Source organism: Chelonia mydas, chromosome 2, assembly GCF_015237465.2.
Source record: "Chelonia mydas isolate rCheMyd1 chromosome 2, rCheMyd1.pri.v2, whole genome shotgun sequence".
Lineage (NCBI taxonomy): Eukaryota > Metazoa > Chordata > Testudines > Cheloniidae > Chelonia > Chelonia mydas.
In genome coordinates, this window is record NC_057850.1 from 201,990,103 (window position 1) to 202,012,720 (window position 22,618).

At 38.2% G+C, this 22,618-nt stretch overlaps 1 protein-coding gene across 12 annotated transcripts in view; it reads right to left on the minus strand.

Moving 5' to 3' along the window:
- Nucleotides 1–684: 684 nt before the first annotated feature.
- Nucleotides 685–22,618, minus strand: part of PALS2 (protein associated with LIN7 2, MAGUK family member) — a 136,341-nt gene continuing 114,407 nt past the window's right edge. For all 12 annotated transcript variants that reach the window (XM_037890526.2, XM_037890531.2, XM_043541046.1 and 9 more), the window contains 3 exons: nt 19,407–19,609; nt 18,818–18,946; nt 685–12,447 (listed from right to left, as the gene is read on the minus strand). In XM_037890526.2, the coding sequence (XP_037746454.1) occupies nt 12,271–12,447; nt 18,818–18,946; nt 19,407–19,609 (509 nt within the window). In that variant the 3' untranslated portion in view covers nt 685–12,270. The remainder of the gene's footprint in view (nt 12,448–18,817; nt 18,947–19,406; nt 19,610–22,618) is intronic.

The window sequence follows — 22,618 nt, forward strand, 5'->3', positions numbered from 1 at the left end:
ACTTGCAATACCAGAGGAATTTTTGCACTTAAGAGAATAAGATGGCTCTAGTTAGGGATTTATTGAGGTAGGATCTAATGCAGAGGTGGGCAAACTATGGCCCGTGGGCCACACCCGGGCCGCGGGACCATCCTACCCAGCTCCATAGCTCCTAGCCCCCGGCCCCTCCCCTGCAGCCACGCGGGCAGCACTCTGGGCAGCGTGCTCACGCAGGGCAGCGCGACAGCGTGTCTGGCTCCAGCCAGGTGGCGCAGCTGCCAGACATGCTGCTCTGAGCAGCATGGCAAGGGGGCCAGGGATGGGGGGTTGGATAAGGGGCAGGGGATCCCAGGGGGCAGTCAGGGGACAGGGAGCAGGGGGTGGTTGGATGGGGCGGAAGTTGTGGGGGGGGGGGCAGGTCAGGGGATAAGGAGTAATAATACTACTAAGGGAGTTGGATGGATGGGGAGTTTGAGGGGGGCAGTCAGGGGGTGGGAAGTGGGAGCGGTTGGATAGGGGGCGGGAGCCAGGCCATTTGGGGAGGCACAGCCTTCCCTATCCAGCCCTCCATTTCGCACCCTGATGAGGCCCTCGGGCCAAAAAGTTTGCCCACTCCTGATCTAATGTGTAGTGTGGTCTAATCTTGTCAACTTTACTATTTGGTTAAGAGTCACAGTATAGCAAATATCATGAAAAAAGACTACATTTTCCCCAATATTAAATCTTTATTTTATTATATACAAAAATATTTTGTTGCAAATTAACAGAATTTCACATATTTGTACATTATTTTTAGGCTGGACTATGCATGACATGAAAAAGATAACTGTGTAAAAGACAACATGATAATGAGGGGAGATCTTAGAATACAAAATGATTAAAAACATAGTCCGACATGTCAGCTGATTTTATCCATGTAAAGATATAATACTAACAGGTCCCATTTGTTGGACCTGTTCCATAATATCGTGTTTCTTAGGCAAAAGTTTAGTTGCTAAGTTATTTTCACAGTCTTACTTTAGAAAATATCACTCAGTTGGTTAATGTGGCAATGACAAGGTTTTCTTAGTTTTGTTTTTTGCACTGCTGAGACCTGTATACATCAGAAGAGAACAATTTTTAAAACTCACAAGTACGAAGTCTAGTTTTAAAATTTAATAAGCTACACAAAAAGCATGCATGTTAACATCCAAAAGAAAAAGCCACTTGTGAAAACACGCAAGGTAAGTCAAATCTTAATTCAAGGGGACAGAGGCATATTTAATATAAATGTAAATCAGAGTTTAACTTGACCAAAATCTTGAATTTCTTAGCACAATCCCTGACAAAGAAACTCCAGAGTTTAGACTCCTTCAGTAATAGTGGGTACCCTTACTGTACCACAATATATAGAAACATTATACATAGGAAGTGTAAGATTTGTGGGAGAAGGGCATACTCAACATGCATTTTTAAAAGTCAAGAAAAAGTCTATGGAAGTAATATTTTGTACATCATGAACGCAGTGTGATGTCCTGGACTGTGTTTTGAAACCTGTTCAAAACTGCACTGTACCGGCCAATATACTGCCATCCAACAAAACCCAGTGTTAAGAGGAATCTTGTGACCCCTTATTTGAGAGGTCAGATAGTACAGAAAAGCCACTTGGGTTCTGGAGAAAGCTTTATTACCCTTCTCTAGAACATGAAGAATATCTTATGGAGCAATATTTAGGTCAGCCTTGCAGGTGCCCAACTATCTTGTCCTTGAGTTTGGATAACAGCTGCAGAGTCTCATTAAAAAGAAAAGAGTACAGGCGAAAGTGTCCCCATAGCCAATGTAACTCTTTCACACTTGAGGATCCAATCTTATGTTAGCAGCAAAGGAAGGGGAATCCATGCCCATGAGCATGAAAGTTGAAAATTATGAGTACCAAAAGTCTTTCCTTCTAATGTACATGTATGATTTCACATTTACTTCGGAGTAGAATTTGCCCCATAGAATATAAATACTGCCAACTATAAAAGTAATTAACTGTTTATAGGTGGGTTTACTTAACAGAAATGGAACTACTTACTCTACAGAATGCCTTTAGTAAAGATGCTTTTCATATTTTATACAGTTAAACTAGAACTTGAATAGAAATACAACATACCGCGAACGACATAAAAGACAACATATTGCAAATAATTTCTTACAGACAACACCCACTGACTTACTTGGGAATTCTCTATGCTGAAGAATGGTGATGGACGTGTTAACCACCACTCCTGTTATGAACTAATGTACCAAAATATCCCTTTTAAAAACAAGTAGGACCTGACTTTTTCTACACTGAATTTGGCGATATAAATTATACTTAATCTCTCCAGGATTTAATGAATGGGGCAGAGTTCTAATTGCAGAAGCATGAACCTGCCTTTGAACACATGCATGTATGTTCCCCACTGGGTTTCTCAACTGGTGCATTTTTGAGGCAAAAACCCCTATGGACCACACTAAGTTTAGAATCTAGCCTCATATCTGTATTACAGTAGTGCCTAGAGGCACCACCTGAGCTGGGGACTGTATTGCAGTAGGCATTATGTAGACACAGTGAGAAACAGTCTTGTTTCTAAAAGCTTACAGCCTAAATAAGCAAGACAAAGTGTGGAGGGGAAACAGAGGCACAGAGAGTGGAGCTGACATAGGCAAGGTTATACATCAGATCAAGGGCAGAGCTGGAAAAAGAACCCAGGTCTCCTGATTTGCCATCTAGTGCCCGACCCACCAGATCCACATTGTCTTTGCTGTAGCTAAAATAAGGAACGGTATGGACACACAAACTTTAAAAAGGACACCCAGCCAGGCATTTTTCATATTTCATAAAACATTTTTCTATTTCATATTTGCATCATCTGGAAACCTAGGACAGCTCTTGAGTGCTGAGCATCAGGCATTTTGTAAAATGAAAGCACTGAAGTTTGATTTTAAAAGACATAATTAGGATAGCATGTAAGGAGCCGGTAAAGTAGGTCAAATTTTGAGCCTTCACAATCCTTGACAGTCTTTTTAAGCACAGACATTCAAAGTTAAGGTTGACTTGCCATCCTGTTCCACACAATTCTTGCACCTCAATACACATACAGAAATTCTGATCTGAGAACACTGCACAAGGCAAAAAAATAATACTGTATTGCCCACAAGGCTGAGTTTCCTTGCCGGTGTCAATTTATGATACGGCTCTAATTTCACATCTTTTATTTTATATTTACTAAACATTTTAAAAGCCCTTCATAAAATATATATAAGTTGACAGGTTCTATTATGGTTTACCACACTGAACCTTAAACAGACTCGGGCTTGTCACAATATTTAGAAACTTAAGTTGAATCAATAACATAACTTTTAAAGAATAGAGCTATTATGAACTAACCAGTTATGCACCCAAAGTATTTGCATTAAAGTTTGGTTTGGTGTTTACTTAAATTAGTCTACGAAACAGGGAGGATTGATTTATATCAAAGTGATTTAAATCAGCAATCAGGAACCCTTTATTTAAATAATCAATTTTAATTGTGTTTTGCATGTGTACTTTTTAGTTATTTTCTCTAAAGAAAGGTTAATTCTTATTCGTTGGTAACCATGAAAACATGTTGATTTGCAACTAAATATAGACTTTACACTAAACTGGTGTGTGTTTGTTTTGCTAATCAGGAGAATACATTATATCTATACATATTTATTTAAGCAATTATATAGCTTAACATTTGTTCAGATAAAAGATTTTAAAATCTTTTATTATGTTAGAAAATGGTGAATGATGCATTTCTTATTTACTAGATGATTATTTTACTTATGATTTGTTTCAAGATGTATTTGGATGGATATTCTAATTCAATTAAAGATGCACAAAACCAGCTTTTTAAAAATATTAAATAAAACTACCTTAAATGTGCTACACGCCTAAGAAAAAAGTTGATCAAAATATGTTTTGCATTTAAAATTAAAATTGAACTGATAGTTTCTGGTCACTTTGATCAAGATTTTAGAACTAGTAGATCTCATCTTGACACCTAGTCTTTATTCCTAGGTTGGAAGAGGAAAACAACCTTTCCAACTGGTTTCTTAATTATGAATGAACTAGTAACTGAATTGAACTAGTTGAATAAACTGAAATAAAATAAAATATTGTTTCTGCACCTGCAGAAGAGGCTACTGCTGTCAAAACTGCTGTGTTAGCCCTTAAATAGACTTTGGTTCCAGGTGCTTCACCAGTGATTACTACCAGCTCAGTAGTTTGATTTTCTTTAAAAGTTGGCAGCAAACATTGATCGTTTATTATTTTTGGATTTAATTTAAATTTTAATAGATAAGTTTGACAACCTATGCTAAGGTCTATTTCAAATTTAAATAGATATTTTAAAAATAAACCTGCATTTAATTTAAATTAAAAAATCCAATTTTTTCTTTTTAATCTTTTAAAAGAAAGCTTCAATTTTTTTCCATCCTGCCATGGAATAATTTGTGGTTCATGACATTCTGATTGCATTCTAGCAAAAAGCTAGCGTTCACAGGATGAACCCAATATTTTCTCTATAACTCTATAGATACACACACAACATTTTATGGTACCTGATGAACTGCTTAATATAGATAGAAGTTACAGATACAGAATAAATTTTTAGAGTGAGCAAACGTATATTAATAATCACCACCATCCAGGTAGAGATATATGTGCCAGTTTTCAATATATCTCATATGTAGGAATATTTCCTTTGGATTAAGTCTTGGTACATAATATGATTGTGTACATGAACATTTTTTGTTTTACTATCCACGCATGCACACATTCACTTCCCAGCTATTTGACCATTATGAAGATAAAAGTAAACTAATATATTCACGTACTTTACAAATTTAGCAGCATCTCTAACATATATCCCTATGGTTAGTCAGCATAAAGTTTAGCTACTTTACTTTTCAGTGTCCAGGAAAAAGTGAGCAAGTGTTTAATACTCAGAAGATGAACCAAACACAAAAGTGATTTCTGGACAATAGGAAACGTTATAACTTTAAACCCCCAAAATACTATTAACAACAATATAGTACATGCTATGAGAAATATTTTTATTTGTTCAAACTTAATGCATTCATAGCATCTCTTCATTACTTGTATATTATGCAGTTCAGTCTAACTTGTGGATCTTCTAGCCCAGTGGTTCTCAACCAGGGGTATGCAGAGGTCTTTCAGGGGGTATGTCAGCTCATCTAGATATCTGCCAGTTTTACAACAGGCTACATAAAAAGCACTAGCGAAGTCAGTACAAACTAAAATTTCATACAATGATTGGTTATTCTGCTCTATATACTATATTATACAGTAACAATGTGCATATACACACTGTATTAAACATGCGTTTTATGTCATATACTGATGCATGCAAGCACGTTAATGAGGTTGAAGTTGTCAGTGTGTATGCAGTTCCAATGTAAAAACTGACAGTTTTTTAAAACAAGGTGCTAGAAGCGATGGTAGTGGCGACAGTGAAATTTGTAAGAAATTGAAAAGGACTGAAAAAACTCCATCAGTTCTGTGAGGAATATATTGCTTTTGGATTCACATCTACAAATAGTGATCCACCTCAAACTTTGTGGTTCCTTTGCGGACAAGTCTATTAAATAACAGCATGAAGCTGGCATATTTGCAACAACATTTGAAGACAAAACACCCAATGCATGTGGGTAAACTGGAAGAATTTTTTCAAAGAAAGGTTTCCAAGTTCCAGACTTGCCAGCTTAAAATGAAAAAAGCGTCAACTGTTTCTACAAAAGCACATGAAGCTTTATATGCTGTCTCTCTTTCTTATAGCAAAGATCAAAGAAGCCGTACACTATTTCAAAAGATCTGATAAAAAAAGCAGTTGATACTCTCAAGGAAGTACCCTTATCACATGACACTGTGTGTCGCAGAACTGAAGAAATGGCTGAGGAAATTTTCTCTCAACTTGTAGAGAAACTTAAAATGGCAAAAACATTTGCCCTTCAGCTTGATGAGTCACGGATATTAGTGGAGAAGCTCAGCTGATTGCTTACGTTCGATACTGTGAAACCACTGATATCAACGAGTACATACTGTTTTACAAAAGTTTAAAGGCAAACTAAATTGGAGGGGCCATGTTTAAACTGAATTTTTCTTCTGAACATGATTTGAGTTGGAATTCATGCAAAATCATCTGCACCGAGGGGGCTGCTGCAATGACCGAGAGAGTGAACGGACTTGTAGCTAGGATCAGGAAAGAATATCCTTCCTTGCAGTGGGTGCACTGTATCATACACTGAGGGGTACTTGCTTCAAACAAGATGAGTTCTTAACTGCATGAAGTTTCAAATGAGTCTGTCAAAATTGTCACTTTATCAAGTCCAGGCCCCTCAATGCTCACCTGTTTTGTGTTGTTTGCGTAGAGAGGGGGTCAGAACAGCAGCAACTGTTGCTTCACACAGAGGTTCACTGGCTTTCATGACAGAAAGTACTTGACAGATTGTCTGAATTACACACAAAAGTTCACACATTTCTTTCTGATCATCCATTCCCTCCTTTCCTCAGCCATTTCTTCAATTCTATGACATACAGTGTCATTTGATAAAGGTACTTTCTTGAGAGTATCAACTGCTTTTTTATCAAGCATGTTTTTTTTCTGCAAGTGCTACAGCAGCAGGTAGAATCAGATCTTCTGTAATAGTGTATGCCTTCTTTGATTTTGCTACAAGAAGGGAGACAGCATATGAAGCATCGTGTGCTTTTGTAGAAATAGCTGAAGCTTTGAGAATACTGTGGTTACCTCAACTTGCCTACCTCGCAGATACACTTAGCAAGCTGAATGATCCAAATTTGTCCATGCAAGGACGTGACACTAACATTCTGAATCTCTATGAGAAAGTGAATGCCTTTATCAAGAAAACTGAATTCTGAAAATCCAAATGTGGAGACAAAGACTTTACCTGTTTTCCACTGCTTCATGCACATGTCACTGATTTCTACACAGGGGAAACTGAGCAGAGCAAAATTAAAAGATATAATAATAGATCATTTTGCTCACTTGACATCTGAATTCAAGTCATATTGTGGCGAGAGATTCTGCTTTTAATGTTCTGAAATACCTTGAATATCCTGAGAGGCTTACAGAAAAACCTGAAAAGGGGTTTAAATATTGCAAAAATTCACTTTTCCCAATTGATATAATTAAGGTGGTGACAGTATCAGGAAATTTGGGTTGTATAAAACAGTAATTAGTTTTAAGATTAAGGCTCTAAGTAAGCAGAAATTAATGATAGTTTAAATTTAGAAAATCCAACATGGCCAGGAAAATCAAAATGGGAGACACAGGGATTACGGAGTTCAAAATTAGGTTGTGGAAAGTTTAGCAAACAAGATGGCATCAGAGGGAGGAGCTTACAAAGGTCTAGAATCCAAGATGGCTCAGGGAGGAGCTTTCCTACCTAAAAATAGGTATGTTGTCATAGGGAGGAGCTGAAAAGCTAGCTGCTGATTGGCTGAGAGGAGCTGATATTGAGAGAGCAAACAGTATATAAGGCCAATAGCCAGCAGGTTGAGTTTGTAGGGGGTTCAGCCAGCAGGCTGAAACTGAAGTACAGAAGCTGCTTGAAAAGAAGAATGGAACATCCTGGAAAGCAGCTACCTGGAAAAGCAGCAGCAGCAGCAGAATTCCAAGGTTGTCATAGCAACGAGCAACTGCCTGCCAGCAACTATCTTAACGAATGAGCAGCAGCCACCACAGCATCCATGGCCCGACTGAGCAGTGAAACTGCAAGCTGTGAAAACTGTGCTCTCTAAATTCAAACAGATCAGAAGGATCAATAGATGAATCAGAGGGAAATTTTGAATAAGACGTGTAAGTCTGATCTTCTTTTCTATCTAATATTTAAGAGTGTATGGGTTTGTCTGTAAATAAAGCTGGATGCCTATGTCTTGAGTAAGATCTTCCCTTCTGCTCTTGTAACTGCTTGGCCAGCACTTATAGGATGTTAAATATTAAGTGTTAATGTTAAGTAAAGGTTTTATGTTAAATGTTATGTGACAATGATTTCTCATGTGTGTATATAGAGACTGCATCTCTTACATTAAGTACAGGATTAGATTGTAACACTAAGACTAAAAACCTTTGTGTATGTGGGATCTTTATATACATGTTACACTGAAGCTGCTGTATTCTTTGTGTGTGAAATATTGTAAGCAGTCTTTTATTTCATTGTGCCGCTTTAATTATGATGTTTTAAATGTAATTTTACTGCATTTTTACTATATTCTATTATTCTTTCTTGCTTCATTAAATACACTGTAACCACTTATCTTTTAAATAAACAATTATTTTGTTTTCGAAGAATTACTGCTTGTATGTCTATCCTTGAGCGGAGGGCTGTATCCGTGTCCTTTTAGGGGTTAGCAAGACTAGCTTGCTCTGGGGAGCCCTCTGTGGGTCATAGACAAGCCCCCTGGTAACACCCTGGCAATTCCTTTAGAGCAGACCACAAACCTGGTTACCCTTTTAAGAAATTAAAAGCGCTATTGTAGGTAACATAATTGACGTCTAAAATTTTAGGATAACAATACTGCCCCAACATTCAACACAACTTAGCTCAACTCGACTGGGTAAGAAACCCATTCATTTTGTCAGATGTTAGTATCAATAACCTCTCTGCCAGTCAGCAAGAAAATCTTCTTGAGACATCCTAAGACCAAGGTCTGCAAATGAAGTTTAAAGACTCCACACTAACCCAGTTCTGGTGTTTAGTACAGAAAGAGTACAGTGACCTTGGGAACCATGCTTTGCATGTTCGGTTACCTTTTGGGTCAACACATCTTTGTGAAGTCTCATTTTCTGTTAAGACTGCCATCAAGACAAAGAGTAGGAATAGACTTTATGTGGAGAAAAACTTGATTGTTGCTGTCGCCTCACTGCCTCTCAGAATGACAAGGCTCAAGTATCGCACTGAAATGTAAGTACAATCAATATTTACATTCTAATCCATTTATTTTATAATTACATGGTAAAAATGAGAAAGTAACCAATTCTTCAGTATTAGTGTGCTGAACTGTTTTGTTTTAGGTCTGATTTTGTAAGCAAAAAGTTTTTAAGTGAGGTGAAATTTGAGGTATGCAAGACAAATTAGACTCCTGAAAGGGGTACAATAGTCTGGAAAGGTTGAGAACCACTGTTCTAGCCTACCACCCTTCCTACCAATATGTATTATGACATGAAGCTATCACCGTAGTTACGATGGAAATAGCATCTTCATTCTCTAACCCTCTGATGAATGGCTTAACCTCTCTAAAAAGGTTAGTTTGAACTCAAAATTCTCATTGCTGTCAGCCTAGAAGACTTTTTTTTAAAAGAGAAAAAGAAAAAATTCAGCCATTTTTGAGTGACCATATGAGCTAAAAACCTATTTTTTATAGTTTAAAGAAAAGTTCCAATGTTTTCTGAACAGTTGTTTTAAATCCAAAGCAGGTGTGTTAATACAGCTAACCTGGTCCTCAATGATGAAAGTATACTTTGCTAAATTTGAAAGATTTGGTAAAGAAGTCTGGTAAAGAGTTTATTTTGCTTACCACCTTAAGCCTAGACATCCAGATAACCCCCATAAAGGTTTTGATATACCAGGTTCTTATATACATCCTGCCAGACAATCCTTCCTGTGAGGGAGCCCTAGAATCACACTTTCCAGCTGCTTCTACATTAAAGACAATACCTAAAAGGATACAGCAGGTCTGATGACACTTAACGATAGGCTCAAGCGCGATCCATTTCACATTTTGCACTCTATTGAACACAGGAGGGCCTACGCCCTAGCACAAAACATCACCACACTGTCCCTTTTGACATTCCTATTTCTATGATGGTACTGGTAGTAGTACAGTAGTTTTCTGACTAGACCTTGGCGCATACATTTCCATTTGGTGAAATATGCTCTGACAAAGCTGCGAAGTTAGTGAAATTTGCAATATACGGCACTACAGTGTGGAAAGTAAAATCTTCTAATTTCACTCATTAGGGAGGAGCTAGCTCAACCCACTTTTGGCATCACAGTTCAGGAGTTAGTCATTTCTAACTCATAATGAAAGGCGTAGTATCTGACTAGATAACACTTCCCACATACAGAACACATTTATCTCCTATTACATAGTGTATAACAAGGACACTGATAGATCCATCATAGCTATAAAGTCCTTTAGTACCAAGATTGAATCTTTTAAAATATTCAAGCAAAAGGCTCTGCTATTTGTTGGCAACAACAGATCTATTCTTCAAAGTACCGCTAGAGCAGTAGCATCATAGAACCTAGTCTCCTAAGAGTACCAAATAGAAAAGTGTCATGCTGGCACCACATATTATGAAATCTACCAAACTTTTAAAAAGAAACAAAACCCATATATACTTTGCAGAATTTAACAGAATAAAAACAAAGTAGTAATACACGTTTTCCTTAAAAGTTTCAGACTCACTTTAAAAAACTGAAATCTCAATACCAAGAGCCACAGAGAAGACCAAGGCTAGATTTTGTATAACATTTACAAAATATACTGGAATCTTTAAAAAATATATCTTAGAGGTTTTTAAATCTTCTATAATATAACTTTTGAGACTCAGAGTTTCTTTGTATAAAGTAACTACATAAAGCTACTTGCACCCTGTTTTCTTGTGTACATAGACAAAAATCTTTAAAAGACCAAGGGCACACTATTGTTTTTACACTGTATCTACTCTTTTGGGTTTTTCATCAGAAAGAGAATTCAGCAGAAGTCCTCTTTTTGTTGGCATTCTGTGTAATATGCTTCGGCATGGAAAAAAACTTCAGAAGACAGGTGACCGTCACCAGATAGAAAATAAATTAAGTGGATAGATGACTGTAATTTAGGCTCAAACCTGGTAACTGATGAAGGAATGTGACTACATACAATAGCTAGTGTAATATCAAATATGGTCACAAGAATAGTTTGTCTTACTGACAATTTGTATTTTCATTTTATACTTTGTTAAGGAGAATTTATATTAGTAAAAGTCTTGAAAATATGAATCAATATGAACTTGGAGATAATAGGAATTATGCCAGTGAGTCTACTGAATGGAGAATTATTTCATCACGAAACACAAAAAAATCATGTTATAAAACAAAATATAAACATTGATTTTTAGCATCTGACAATAACTTTCTAATTTCACAAGCTATTCAATGAAGAATGCAGTTTAAACACAAAATAACAAATAGCACAAAAATCTCATTACATCACATTTTATAAAACACAACAGCTGATCACTCACAATATTCCAAAATGTAAAATAAGAGCCAGCTAAATATCACAAGAACTCAATTCACAGATCAATATACAAACACCGAACAATGTCTCAATAAAAAAGCAGGTTTCTTTAGCAATGTGTTTTCACAAGTGTGAATAAATAGTCCTACACACTAAGCCTCACTGTAAGGCTCTGCAATATAAGGCTCTCTTCTCAGGCTACTTCACCATGATCCTAACTACAATGATTTACATTACATACAACTTTTCTGACATCAGTACCTCAACTGTAATGGGCTAAAAGGTTGGCTCCCAAGAATAGCCTAATAAGTAGAGTGCAAGTTATTGTTTTACATTATTTTTTTTAAAGGTACACATAGGGGAAGTCTACAGTACATATGTCTAAATCAAAAGAGACAAGAAGAAACCATGAAACTGCAAAAGTGTATAAACATTGAGCAGAAAGATGTCAGAGCAATGTCACAAAGCAGTGATGGCTGCTGCTTTAATATTTAAAATTCTGCTCCCATAAAAAAATTTAAAGGTGCATATTAGGAAAAGAATTAGTGTTTTCTCCTAATAACAATTGACATTTGACCAGATGAACACTAACTTTCAAGAGTTTTACAAAAATTGTTTCAAGTATCCTTCCTTATCACAGTGAAAATGTAAGACCAAAATGTAAAAGTTAAAGTGAATGACTTGAAAGTTTTAGATGAAAAAGGCAAAGGTACTAAATTAAAACATATAAAAATGCTTCAACGCATTTCCTTCATGTGACATGAATAGAAAGGTTATCTGTAAAAAGTTAGAAAAATTAAAATAAATTACATATCTAAGTACACTTTTCCTTCAATATGTAATATAAAAACTCAGAATAGTGTACTATCATCTGAATATACACAGAGTAAAAATGCAAGGGTCCTGCAGGTATCTTCCATCTCTACAGAATGTCTTCTGAGAACGTTTGTTGCAGCTAATTTCACTTGTTAGCTAAACCCATCTTCAGAAATCTGTCAGTATACCCAACTAATTGGGACCCATTGTGGCTCCAACCTCAATTTCTCTATAGCAGTCTGTAGCTTCTCAAAGGCTTTGTCTAGATTGTCATTTACAATGAGGAGGTCAAAATAGTGGTTGTATGCTCTCTGAATCCGTGCACTTTCATCAACTGTTTTTTTCAAATCAGTGTCCTGTTGAAAAGATTTGGAGACTAATTAAAAATTGTGATATTAGCAGTTCATTACACGTTCAAACAAAGATAAATGAACGAACATAACTATTGGTACCATCAGTTTGTCAGGTAGTGCAACTGAATTTTACTAAGTTTAATATTGAACAAAAGCTTTCATTTACTACAAATACTTGGAAGTAAAGTTTAAAATATTTGATGGAGATGGAAGAAGGTATGCTTAATGTAATTTGGTTAACTGTAAGAGCAAAATTTTCAAAATCTGCTAAATTTGAAAGGTGACTATCAGCCCCAATTTAGCAAAGCACGTAAGCATGTGCTCAGAGTTAAGTACATACTTAAATGCTCTGATGAGCTGGTGCCTTTCTGCCCAAAGAAGCCTTTTACTGCAGCTACTTATTTTGTATGTGGAACTGTTGGGTGCAATGAGCGTGGAGGTAATTTTTCAGGAATAATTTGAGCAGCCAGTTTTATTTGGCCCTAAATATACTTAATTTTCCATCAGATACTGCCACCAAAACAAGAATCTTGATGCACGAGTTTTAGAATTGAAACTTCCAGTATCAAAGAATAAGTGCTGGCATTCCTTGTTATTTTGGACTGCATTTCACCCAATCTTTCCATCTGTACCCATCCTCCCACTTGTGGGCCTCCACTGCATCATTTTATCTCTGAGATGTTGAGGTGTGTAAGGACTGTTCCAAGACTGCTGATGAGGACATCCTATATCTGAAGCATAAGGTGATTAAAAGCCACTATAAAACTGTTGTTCAGCATCCCAGAGAAGAAATTTCACCTTTGTTTTGTACTCTATCAATACTGGATTTCCCACATACTGCACTACCAAGATGTGAGTGTCAAAGCAGAAGTCACTTTTGCATACAGCCAATTAAACAAAACCTGCAGTTACTGGTTCGTTTGCTCCAATGTTCTCTTCCGTAGAAATAAGTATTTCAAGGCCCAATACTAATGTGAAGTCACATAAGCCACACTGAAATATAGGTTTTGTAAGTAGCGCTTCTGTAACAGTAAGTGAAGGTAAGAAACGAACAAATCCAAGTAGGAAATGAACAGCAACAGCCAAATGAAAAAGAGTCCCATTCAATTACATCACATAATGGCAGACAGCTAAAAAGTGACAAACTTTATAAGTGCTTATATACAAATGCTAGAAGCCTAAATACTAAGATGGGTGAACTTGAGTGCCTGGTATTAAATGAGGATATTTATATAATCACAGAAACTTGATGTCATGATGATAATCAATGGGACATGGTAATACCAGGGTTCAAAATATATAGGAATGACAGAGTAGGTTGCACCTGTTGGAGAATGGCACTGTACGTGAAAGAAAGCATGAAGTCAAATATAGCAAAAATCTTAAATGAATCAAACTGTACCATAGAATCTCTATGGATAGGAATTCCCATGTTTAATAATAGTATAGCAGCAGGAATATACTACTGACCACGATGGTGACTATGAAATGCTCTTATAGATTAGAGTGATTATAAAAATAGAAAATTCAGTAATAATGAGGGGCTATCCCCATATTGACTGGCTATGTGTCACCTCAGGACAGGCTGAAGAGAAAGTTTCTAGACACCATAAATGACTGCTTCTTGGAGCAGCTAGTCCTGGAACCCACAAGAGGAGAGGCAATTCTTGATTTAGTCTTAAGTGGAGCGAAGGATCTGATCCAAGAGGTGAATATACTGAACCACTTGGTAATAGCGACCATAATAGAACTAAATTTAACATCCTTGGAGGGGTGGGGTAGAATACCAAAGAAGCCTCACACAGTAGCATTTAACTTCTGAAAGGGGAACTATACAAAATTGAGGAAGCTAATTAAATGGAAATTAAAAGGTACAGTAAAAAAGTGAAATGTCTTCACGCTGCATGTAAACTTTTTAAAAACATCACAGTAAAGGATAAAATTAAATGTATACCCCAAATTAAAAACATAGTAAGAGGACTAAAAAAAGAGGACCATGGCTAAACAACAAACTAAAAGAAGTGGTTAGAGGCAAAAAGGCATCCTTTCAAAACTGGAAGTCAAATCCTAGTGATGAAAATAGAAAGGAACTTAAACTCTGGCAAATCAAGTGTAAAAATATAATTAGGCAGAATTTTAAGAGCAACTAGTAAAAGACTCAAAAACTAACAGCAAGGAATATAAGGCAACTGTGGAGAAGCTAAATGAATTATTTGCACCTGTCTTCACTGCAGAGGAGCCATTCTTTCTAGGTGAGAAATCTGAGGAACTGTCCCAGACTGAGGTGTCAGAGGAGGTTTTGGAAAAAATGATATATTAAACAGTAATAAGTCACCAGGACCAGATGGTATTCATCAAAGAATTCTGAAGGAACTCAAATATGAAATTGCAGAACTACTAACTGGTGTATGTAACCTATCACTTAAATCAGCTTCTGTACCAGATGACTGGAGGATACCTAATTTGACACCAATTTTTAAAAAAGACTCTAGAGGTGATCGTGGCAATTACAGGCTGGTAATCCTAACTTCAGTATGAGGCAAACTGGTTGAAATTATAGTAAAGACCAGAATTATGAGATGCATAGATGAACACAATATGTTGGGGAAGAGTAAAGGGAAATCATGCCTCACCAATCTATTAGAATTCTTTGAGGGAGGTCAACAAACAGGGACAAGAATGATGCAGACATAGTGTACTTGGATTTTCAGAAAGCCTTTGACAAAGTCCGTCACCAAAGGCTCTTAAGCAAAGTAAGGCGTCATGGGATAAGAGGAACAGTCCTCTCATGGATCAGTAACTGGTTAAAAGACAGGAAACAAAGGGCTGGAATCAATGGTCGATTTTCAGAATAGAGAGGGAAACAGAGGTGCCCTCAAGGGATCTGTACTGGGACCAGTGCTGTTCAATATATTCATAAATGATCTAGAAAAAGGGTTAAACAGTGAGGTGGCAAAGATTGCAGATGATACAAAATTACTCAGGATAGTTAAGTCCAAAGCAGACTGCAAAGAGTTACAAAAGGATCTCAAGGCTGGGTGACTGGGCAACAAAATGGCAGATGAAATTCAAAAGCTGATCAATGCCAAGTAATGCATATTAGAAAACATAATTCCAACCATACATACAAAATGATGGAATCTAAATTAGCTGTTACCACTCAAGAAAAAGATTTTGGACTCATTGTGGATTGTTCTCTGAAAACATCTACTCAATGTGCAGTGGCAGTCAAAACAGCTAACAAAATGTTAGGAACCGTTAGGAAAGGGGTAGATAATAAGAGAGTAGATATCATAATGCCACTATATATATCCATGCTATGCCCACACCTTGAATACGGCATGCAGTTCTGGTTGTCCCATCTCAAAAAGATATATTAGAATTGGAAAAGGTACAAAGAAGGGCAACAAAAATGATTAAGGATATGGAACAGCTTTCTTATGACGAAAGAGAAAAAAAAGACTGAGAAGTTTCAGTTTAGAAAAGAGACAACTAAGGGGGGATATGACAGAGATCTATAAAATTGTGAATAATGCAGAGAAAGTGAACAGGGACATTTATTTTCCTCTTCACATAACAAAAATTAGGTCAGCCAGTGAAATTAATAGGCAGGAGATTTAAAACAAACATAAGAAACTACTTCTTCATACAACACAGAGTCAAACCTGTGAAACTCATTGTCAGTGGATGTTGTGAAGGTCAAAACTATAACTGGATTAAAAAAAATAATTAGTTAAGTTCATAGAAGATAGCTCCATCAATGGCTATAGCCAAGATGGTCAGAGATGCAACCCCATGCTCTGGGTGTCCCTAGCCTCTGACTGCCAGAAGCTGGGAGTGGAAGACAGGAGATGGATCACTCACTAATTGCCCTGTTCTGTTCATTCCCTCTGAAGCACCTGCATTGGCTGCTGTTGGAAGACAGGATACCGAGCTAGATGGACCATTGGTGTGACTCAATATGGCCATTCTTATGTTCCTCTTTTCTAAAGGAGGAATGCAAATTTAGCACCATAACAGCCAGAAGCAGTAGGGAAATTTGCAACTGCTTGTTATATTAGAAATGATTTAAAATAATCCACTAGTATGCAAAGCAGATTCAACCATCCAAATGCATCCACTTACTCAGAAGTGGCTGCATAAACAGATAATATTGAAAGAATACACACTTTCTGTCTGTGTGTGTAAAATACACACACACGGAGAGATTCTGTATACATACATATATAAAAGGCACAACAAAAACACATTAAAAGAACATTCTTTAGGTTGCAAAGTCAAACACTTGAAAGTCAGGAAATGCTAGATTTACAGTTGCACATGCAATCTGTTTTCCAATTTTAAAAAGAAAAGGTAAAAACCAATTATGTTTATGCAAATGTAACAATATCCTGCCACAATCATGAATCATCAGTAGGATTTAAACCTTTGGTATTACAACAGAGATTGTTACTACCAGAGCTACTTACAGGGGTCGGTCCTGGGGCCGGTTTTGTTCAATATCTTCATAAATGATCTGGAGGATGGTGTGGATTGCACGCTCAGCAAATTTGCGGATGATACTAAACTGGGAGGAGTGGTAGATACGCTGGAGGGGAGGGATAGGATACAGAAGGACCTAGACAAATTGGAGGATTGGGCCAAAAGAAATCTGATGAGGTTCAATAAGGATAAGTGCAGGGTCCTGCACTTAGGATGGAAGAACCCAATGCACCGCTACAGACTAGGGACCGAATGGCTAGGCAGCAGTTCTGCGGAAAAGGACCTAGGGGTGACAGCGGACGAGAAGCTGGATATGAGTCAGCAGTGTGCCCTTGTTGCCAAGAAGGCCAATGGCATTTTGGGATGTATAAGTAGGGGCATAGCGAGCAGATCGAGGGACGTGATCGTTCCCCTCTATTCGACACTGGTGAGGCCTCATCTGGAGTACTGTGTCCAGTTTTGGGCCCCACACTACAAGAAGGATGTGGATAAATTGGAGAGAGTCCAGCGAAGGGCAACAAAAATGATTAGGGGTCTAGAGCACATGACTTATGAGGAGAGGCTGAGGGAGCTGGGATTGTTTAGTCTGCAGAAGAGAAGAATGAGGGGGGATTTGATAGCTGCTTTCAACTACCTGAAAGGGGGTTCCAAAGAGGATGGCTCTAGACTGTTCTCAATGGTAGCAGATGACAGAACGAGGAGTAATGGTCTCAAGTTGCAATGGGGGAGGTTTAGATTGGATATTAGGAAAAACTTTTTCACTAAGAGGGTGGTGAAACACTGGAATGCGTTACCTAGGGAGGTGGTAGAATCTCCTTCCTTAGAGGTTTTTAAGGTCAGGCTTGACAAAGCCCTGGCTGGGATGATTTAACTGGGAATTGGTCCTGCTTCGAGCAGGGGGTTGGACTAGATGACCTTCTGGGGTCCCTTCCAACCCTGATATTCTATGATTCTATGATTCTACAGGACTAAGTCCATCAACTGGCAGCAGAAGAAGGCTGTTTTCTCATATGGGACAGGGGAAGAAATGGGTTGCTGGGTTCAGATGGTGGATCCAGGGAGGAGTTAGGGGGAAACCCAGCCCAGCTCTCTCCCTCATGCTGCTGGAGTTGGAGAAGTTCCTGCCCAATGTGTTGACCCAGAGGGTGGATTGGTGCTAGGTCCATGGGGGTAGCCTGAGAAAGCACAGCTCATATTCTCCCCTGCCCTCTCCCTTCCCCAGAGAGTTAGGGGAACTCCTAGTCTATGGGACCACTTGGTTCCATGTGTTGGAGCCAGGTAATTTACAGGAGCAGGGAAACCCAGCTTGGCTCCCCATCATCTCCCCATCCCCCACCCCCAGCAGCTCCCAGGTGTTCCCAATACAGTATGTGCTGCTGCGGTTCAGTGATTGACGGGCTGTCAAAATCTTCCCAAGGAACACAAGTGAGAGAAGGACCATTTTGATTTTTAAATCATTTATATTTTAGGCAAATCTCAGTGGAACTTCATGAGACAAAGAAAAGCTACCTCTGCAGCCCTAAAAGATTCCTCCCCTCAAATATCAAAGGTCTGTTGCAAACAGTGGAGTTGTGAGAACATCCCAAAGAAAAGTTGCAAGAATCCTTTATAATAGAAAGCATTAGGCAACCCAAATTATAGGGGGTGCCACCTTAATAAATTAATTACCCTTATTTAAAAATCTAGCAATCCATGCCAGAACGTAACAACTAGTGTTAGTAGTATATGATCAGTTTAAATTACTCTATATTATGTAATCTAATATAAATGTTGCCTAATCTTCCTCAGCAAGACATTACATTCACATGTGTTACAAAGAACTTGTCGTAAAGGAAAAAAGGTTTAAGAAAATCCTGTGAAAAGGAAACTATATATGGAAGAATTTGCTTACCGTTAGAAGTTTGGTTGTAATTCCAGCATCCACCACAGCCTTGTGCATAGCACGCAGAGTCTCTAACTCTGGAGCAGCAATAAACACTACATAGGGCATAAACTCTGCAGTCCTCAATACTTTCAAGGCCTAGAAACAAGAAAACACACAAAACCAACCAACCAACCAACCAAATCCCCTCCAAACACTAAATTGAATTAGTTAAAAATGAGAATAAGTCACTGTACTTCTCAGTGAAGTACTGCAATTTTAATCCGGTACCATTAACAAAATAACAAGACAATTTTTACACTCCTATCCCATCCTCAGAGTGCTACCTTGCCAAAGGATGGTACGAAATTCCCCTCTGAAGTGTTCAACATCGCTCTTACATTGGCTGAATGGGTTACTGATCAGCAATGCAAAACACACTCTATTACAGGCCTTTGCACATTCCTGATCTCTTCCACCTCAAAATGCCAAAAATCCAAACTAACTTGTGAGTCTTCCATGGTACTGTAGGATACAAGACTAGCTTAAAAGTCTTCAAATTTAAAACATACCTCTTCAACACTGATACTCATTTTAGGGTACATGACACATTACTTACCTGCGGGTTCACATCCAAAATGCATGTCCTTCCAGTCTGAACCACTTCAAGGATGGAATCTATTTTGGTGCCATAAAGGTTTCCTTCATATTCTCCATGTTCTAGGTATCTGCCAGCTTTAATATCTGCCTCCATTTCAGCACGTGACACAAATCTGTATGCTTGCCCATCTTTTTCATCATCCCTTGGCTTTCGTGAAGTAACTAAATACAAATTTTTCACAAATCACTGGATATAAAAACCCCCAAGATATCTTAAGATTGATTGGCTGTAAAGCCATGTACATATAATGTGTGTCTTTTCTGTGTGGGGAACTGCCCAAGCTCATGTTCAAAATTTATGAGCATAATTCCTCCCAAACCCATTCCCTCTGCCATTACTCTCTTCCCTCCCTCATTTCATCTACCCTTTATTCCCTCACTTTCATCATTCTTTGTTCATTCCATATCCAAAATTCATTATCCCTCCTCTTCAATCACTATTGCATAAGATTTTCAACAGCACCTAAGTCTCATTTTCAAAGATGATTTAGACACTTAGGAGCCTAAGTCCCACTGACTTTCAATGGGACTTAGGGCTTGGCTACACTTACCTTTTATAGCACTCTAACTTCCTGGCTCAGGGGTGTGAAAAATCACCCCCCTGAGCACAGCGAGTCAGAGCGCTTTAAAGCGCTAGTGTAAACAGGCTCCGAGCGCTGGGAGCCATGCTCCCAGGGCTCAGAGCTAATCCCCTCATGGAGGTGGATTACCAGGAGCACTGGGAGAGCTCTTTTCCAGTGCTCACGCAGGACCACACTCGCACTTCAAAGCGCTGCCACGGGAGTGCTCCCGCCACAGCGCTTTGAAGTTTCCAGTGTAGCCATGCCCTTAGGCTCTTTTCAGCTGATCCCACAACACTCATTTATTTCTCTCTCTCTCTCTGACACACAGTGTGGAAGTGGAAAAGCTATAGGAAAACACTAATTATCCAGTCCTCCTTCAAGACCCTCTTCTATTGTAATGCCTCTGGTAAATTTTCAAGTGACAGTAATTAGGCAGTTGGCCAGTAGAAGCTTCTAATATTTGCCTCATTTATTTCTTATAATAGCATTTTTTTAAAAATTGACAACTAAAACCCATCTAGCTGTGCTCAAAATTTCCCTGCATAAATGCATGTTCTTTTTACAGCTTCCCTATGGTACCTCCACCACTCCTTCCTACTGTTTGTTGCATCTTATCTTAAATTAGGTAGCAAACTCTTCAGGGCAAATACTGTCCTTTTACTCTGTACAGCACATAGTACAATGGAGCCCTGATCCTGAATGGGGCCTCTAGGTGATATTATTATACAAGTGAATAATAAAATATTAAATGTGTTTTATTTTTCTCTCTCTTTTATGGACACCCACCCAGCCAGCAGGCTATAAAATCCTTGTTAGTAGCTGTTCTTTACTTGCTTTACCTGTAAAAGGGTTAAAAGTCTCACTGCTATGCATAGGTAAAAGGAAGCGAGTGGGCACTTGACCAAAAGAGCCAATGGGAAGGCCAGAGCTTTTTAAAATTGAGAAAAAACTTCCCCTTTGTCTGTCTGTCTGTTGTTCTCTCAGGGAGAGGGGGACAGGGCAGCAGTTATGTTGTAAGAAGCTTGGGCCAGGTATGAAAAATCTTCAATATCATACCTAGAAACTACTCATTTGAAATCCCAGCTATGTCAGTAGATCAGGAAATGTCTAGGAAGACACGATTAGGTTTATCTCTTTCTATATTTTTATGGCTCGTGGATTCCTCTGTGCTAACGCCGGGGCTTTTGTTTTGCTTGTAACCTTTAAGTGGGACCTCAAAAAAGCTACTCTTGGTGCTTAATCCTGGTAGTCACTCTTTTAAAATCTAGCAATAGCCTGAGTTTCCAGATGTTTTTTTCTTTTTTTAAAATAAAAATTACCTTTTTTAAGAACAGGATTGGAGTTCTGTGTCTCAAGAGGTTTGTGCACATATTTTAAATTAGTGTGTGTGTGTGTGTGTGTGTGTGTGTGTGTGTGTGTGTGTGTGTGTGTGTGTGTGTGTGTGTGTGTGTGTGTGTGTGTGTGTGTGTGTGTGTTCTGCACTTGGATGGTGGCAGCATCTACCAATCCAAGGTCAGAAAAAAGCTGTAACCTTGGAAGTTTAATACAAGCCTGGAATGGCAAGTATTAATTTTTAGAGTCCTTGTGGGCCCCACCTTCTGCACTCGAAGTGCCAGAGTGCAGAATCAGCCTTAATCTCCAAATAAATTATTATGGTAGCTTGATTAAATAGTATTTAACTTTACATGTTTTGTTTGTATGTTGTCGGTTTACTGCTTGGTAATTTGCCTTGTCTATTTAGGTAGTCAGATCTCTGACACATGGACCATGTCTTCTCTGAATTCTGAGACATTCCGATTCAAGTGGCCAAAAGTGCTCTAAACAGATTAAACAACAAACAATAATAATAATGTTGGCACACATACGAATTGTGAGATCTCATTTATTACCTATCTGCAGTTATGATATCTTACAGAAACCTATAATTTGTTAATTTTTAGACAATTTACTGTTAATGTCATGTTGTGCATTACTCTTTGCCTACATGGATTATTAACTTGACTCCCAGCATAGGTTCCTTTGGACAGATTGTGCTATCAGATATGCACCCTGATTCTAATGGTATGGATCAGTTTGGGGGTTTGTGAGCATTAAAGATGAAAAAGATTAGGACTCCTGGAGCTATCCAGTTTCCCCACCTCAGTTACAAGACATTCCTGGCTTGTCTTTCAGATTTGCCCACATCCCCACTACTGCCAGTACCATTCCTTGCCACACACTATGAGGCAGAAGAGAACAGATGGCTCTTAGAAGTGTCTGGGCATAACGGGTATGGGGCAATGAAGCTGTTCTGTGCTCAGAGGTCAGCCAGAAGGGGTGGTCTGGCAGACAGGAAGGAACAGGTTCTTTCAGAAAGTGCGAGGTAGGAGAAAATTCTGATACTGCAGGAAGGGGTAGCTCTTTCAGCAGCTGAAAGGAAGAAAGACCAGAGCAGAGAGGGGTAGGGCTGGTGCAGGAAGAAGTAGAAAGAAATGACATTAATTGGCCTCTCATCCCTCAATTTATAACATTAACAACCAATAAAATAGAATTCATAGTTTATTTATCCCTAGGATACTATGGGTTAAAGCCAGGAACTACAAATTTCATATGAAGTTTTTGTTTCACA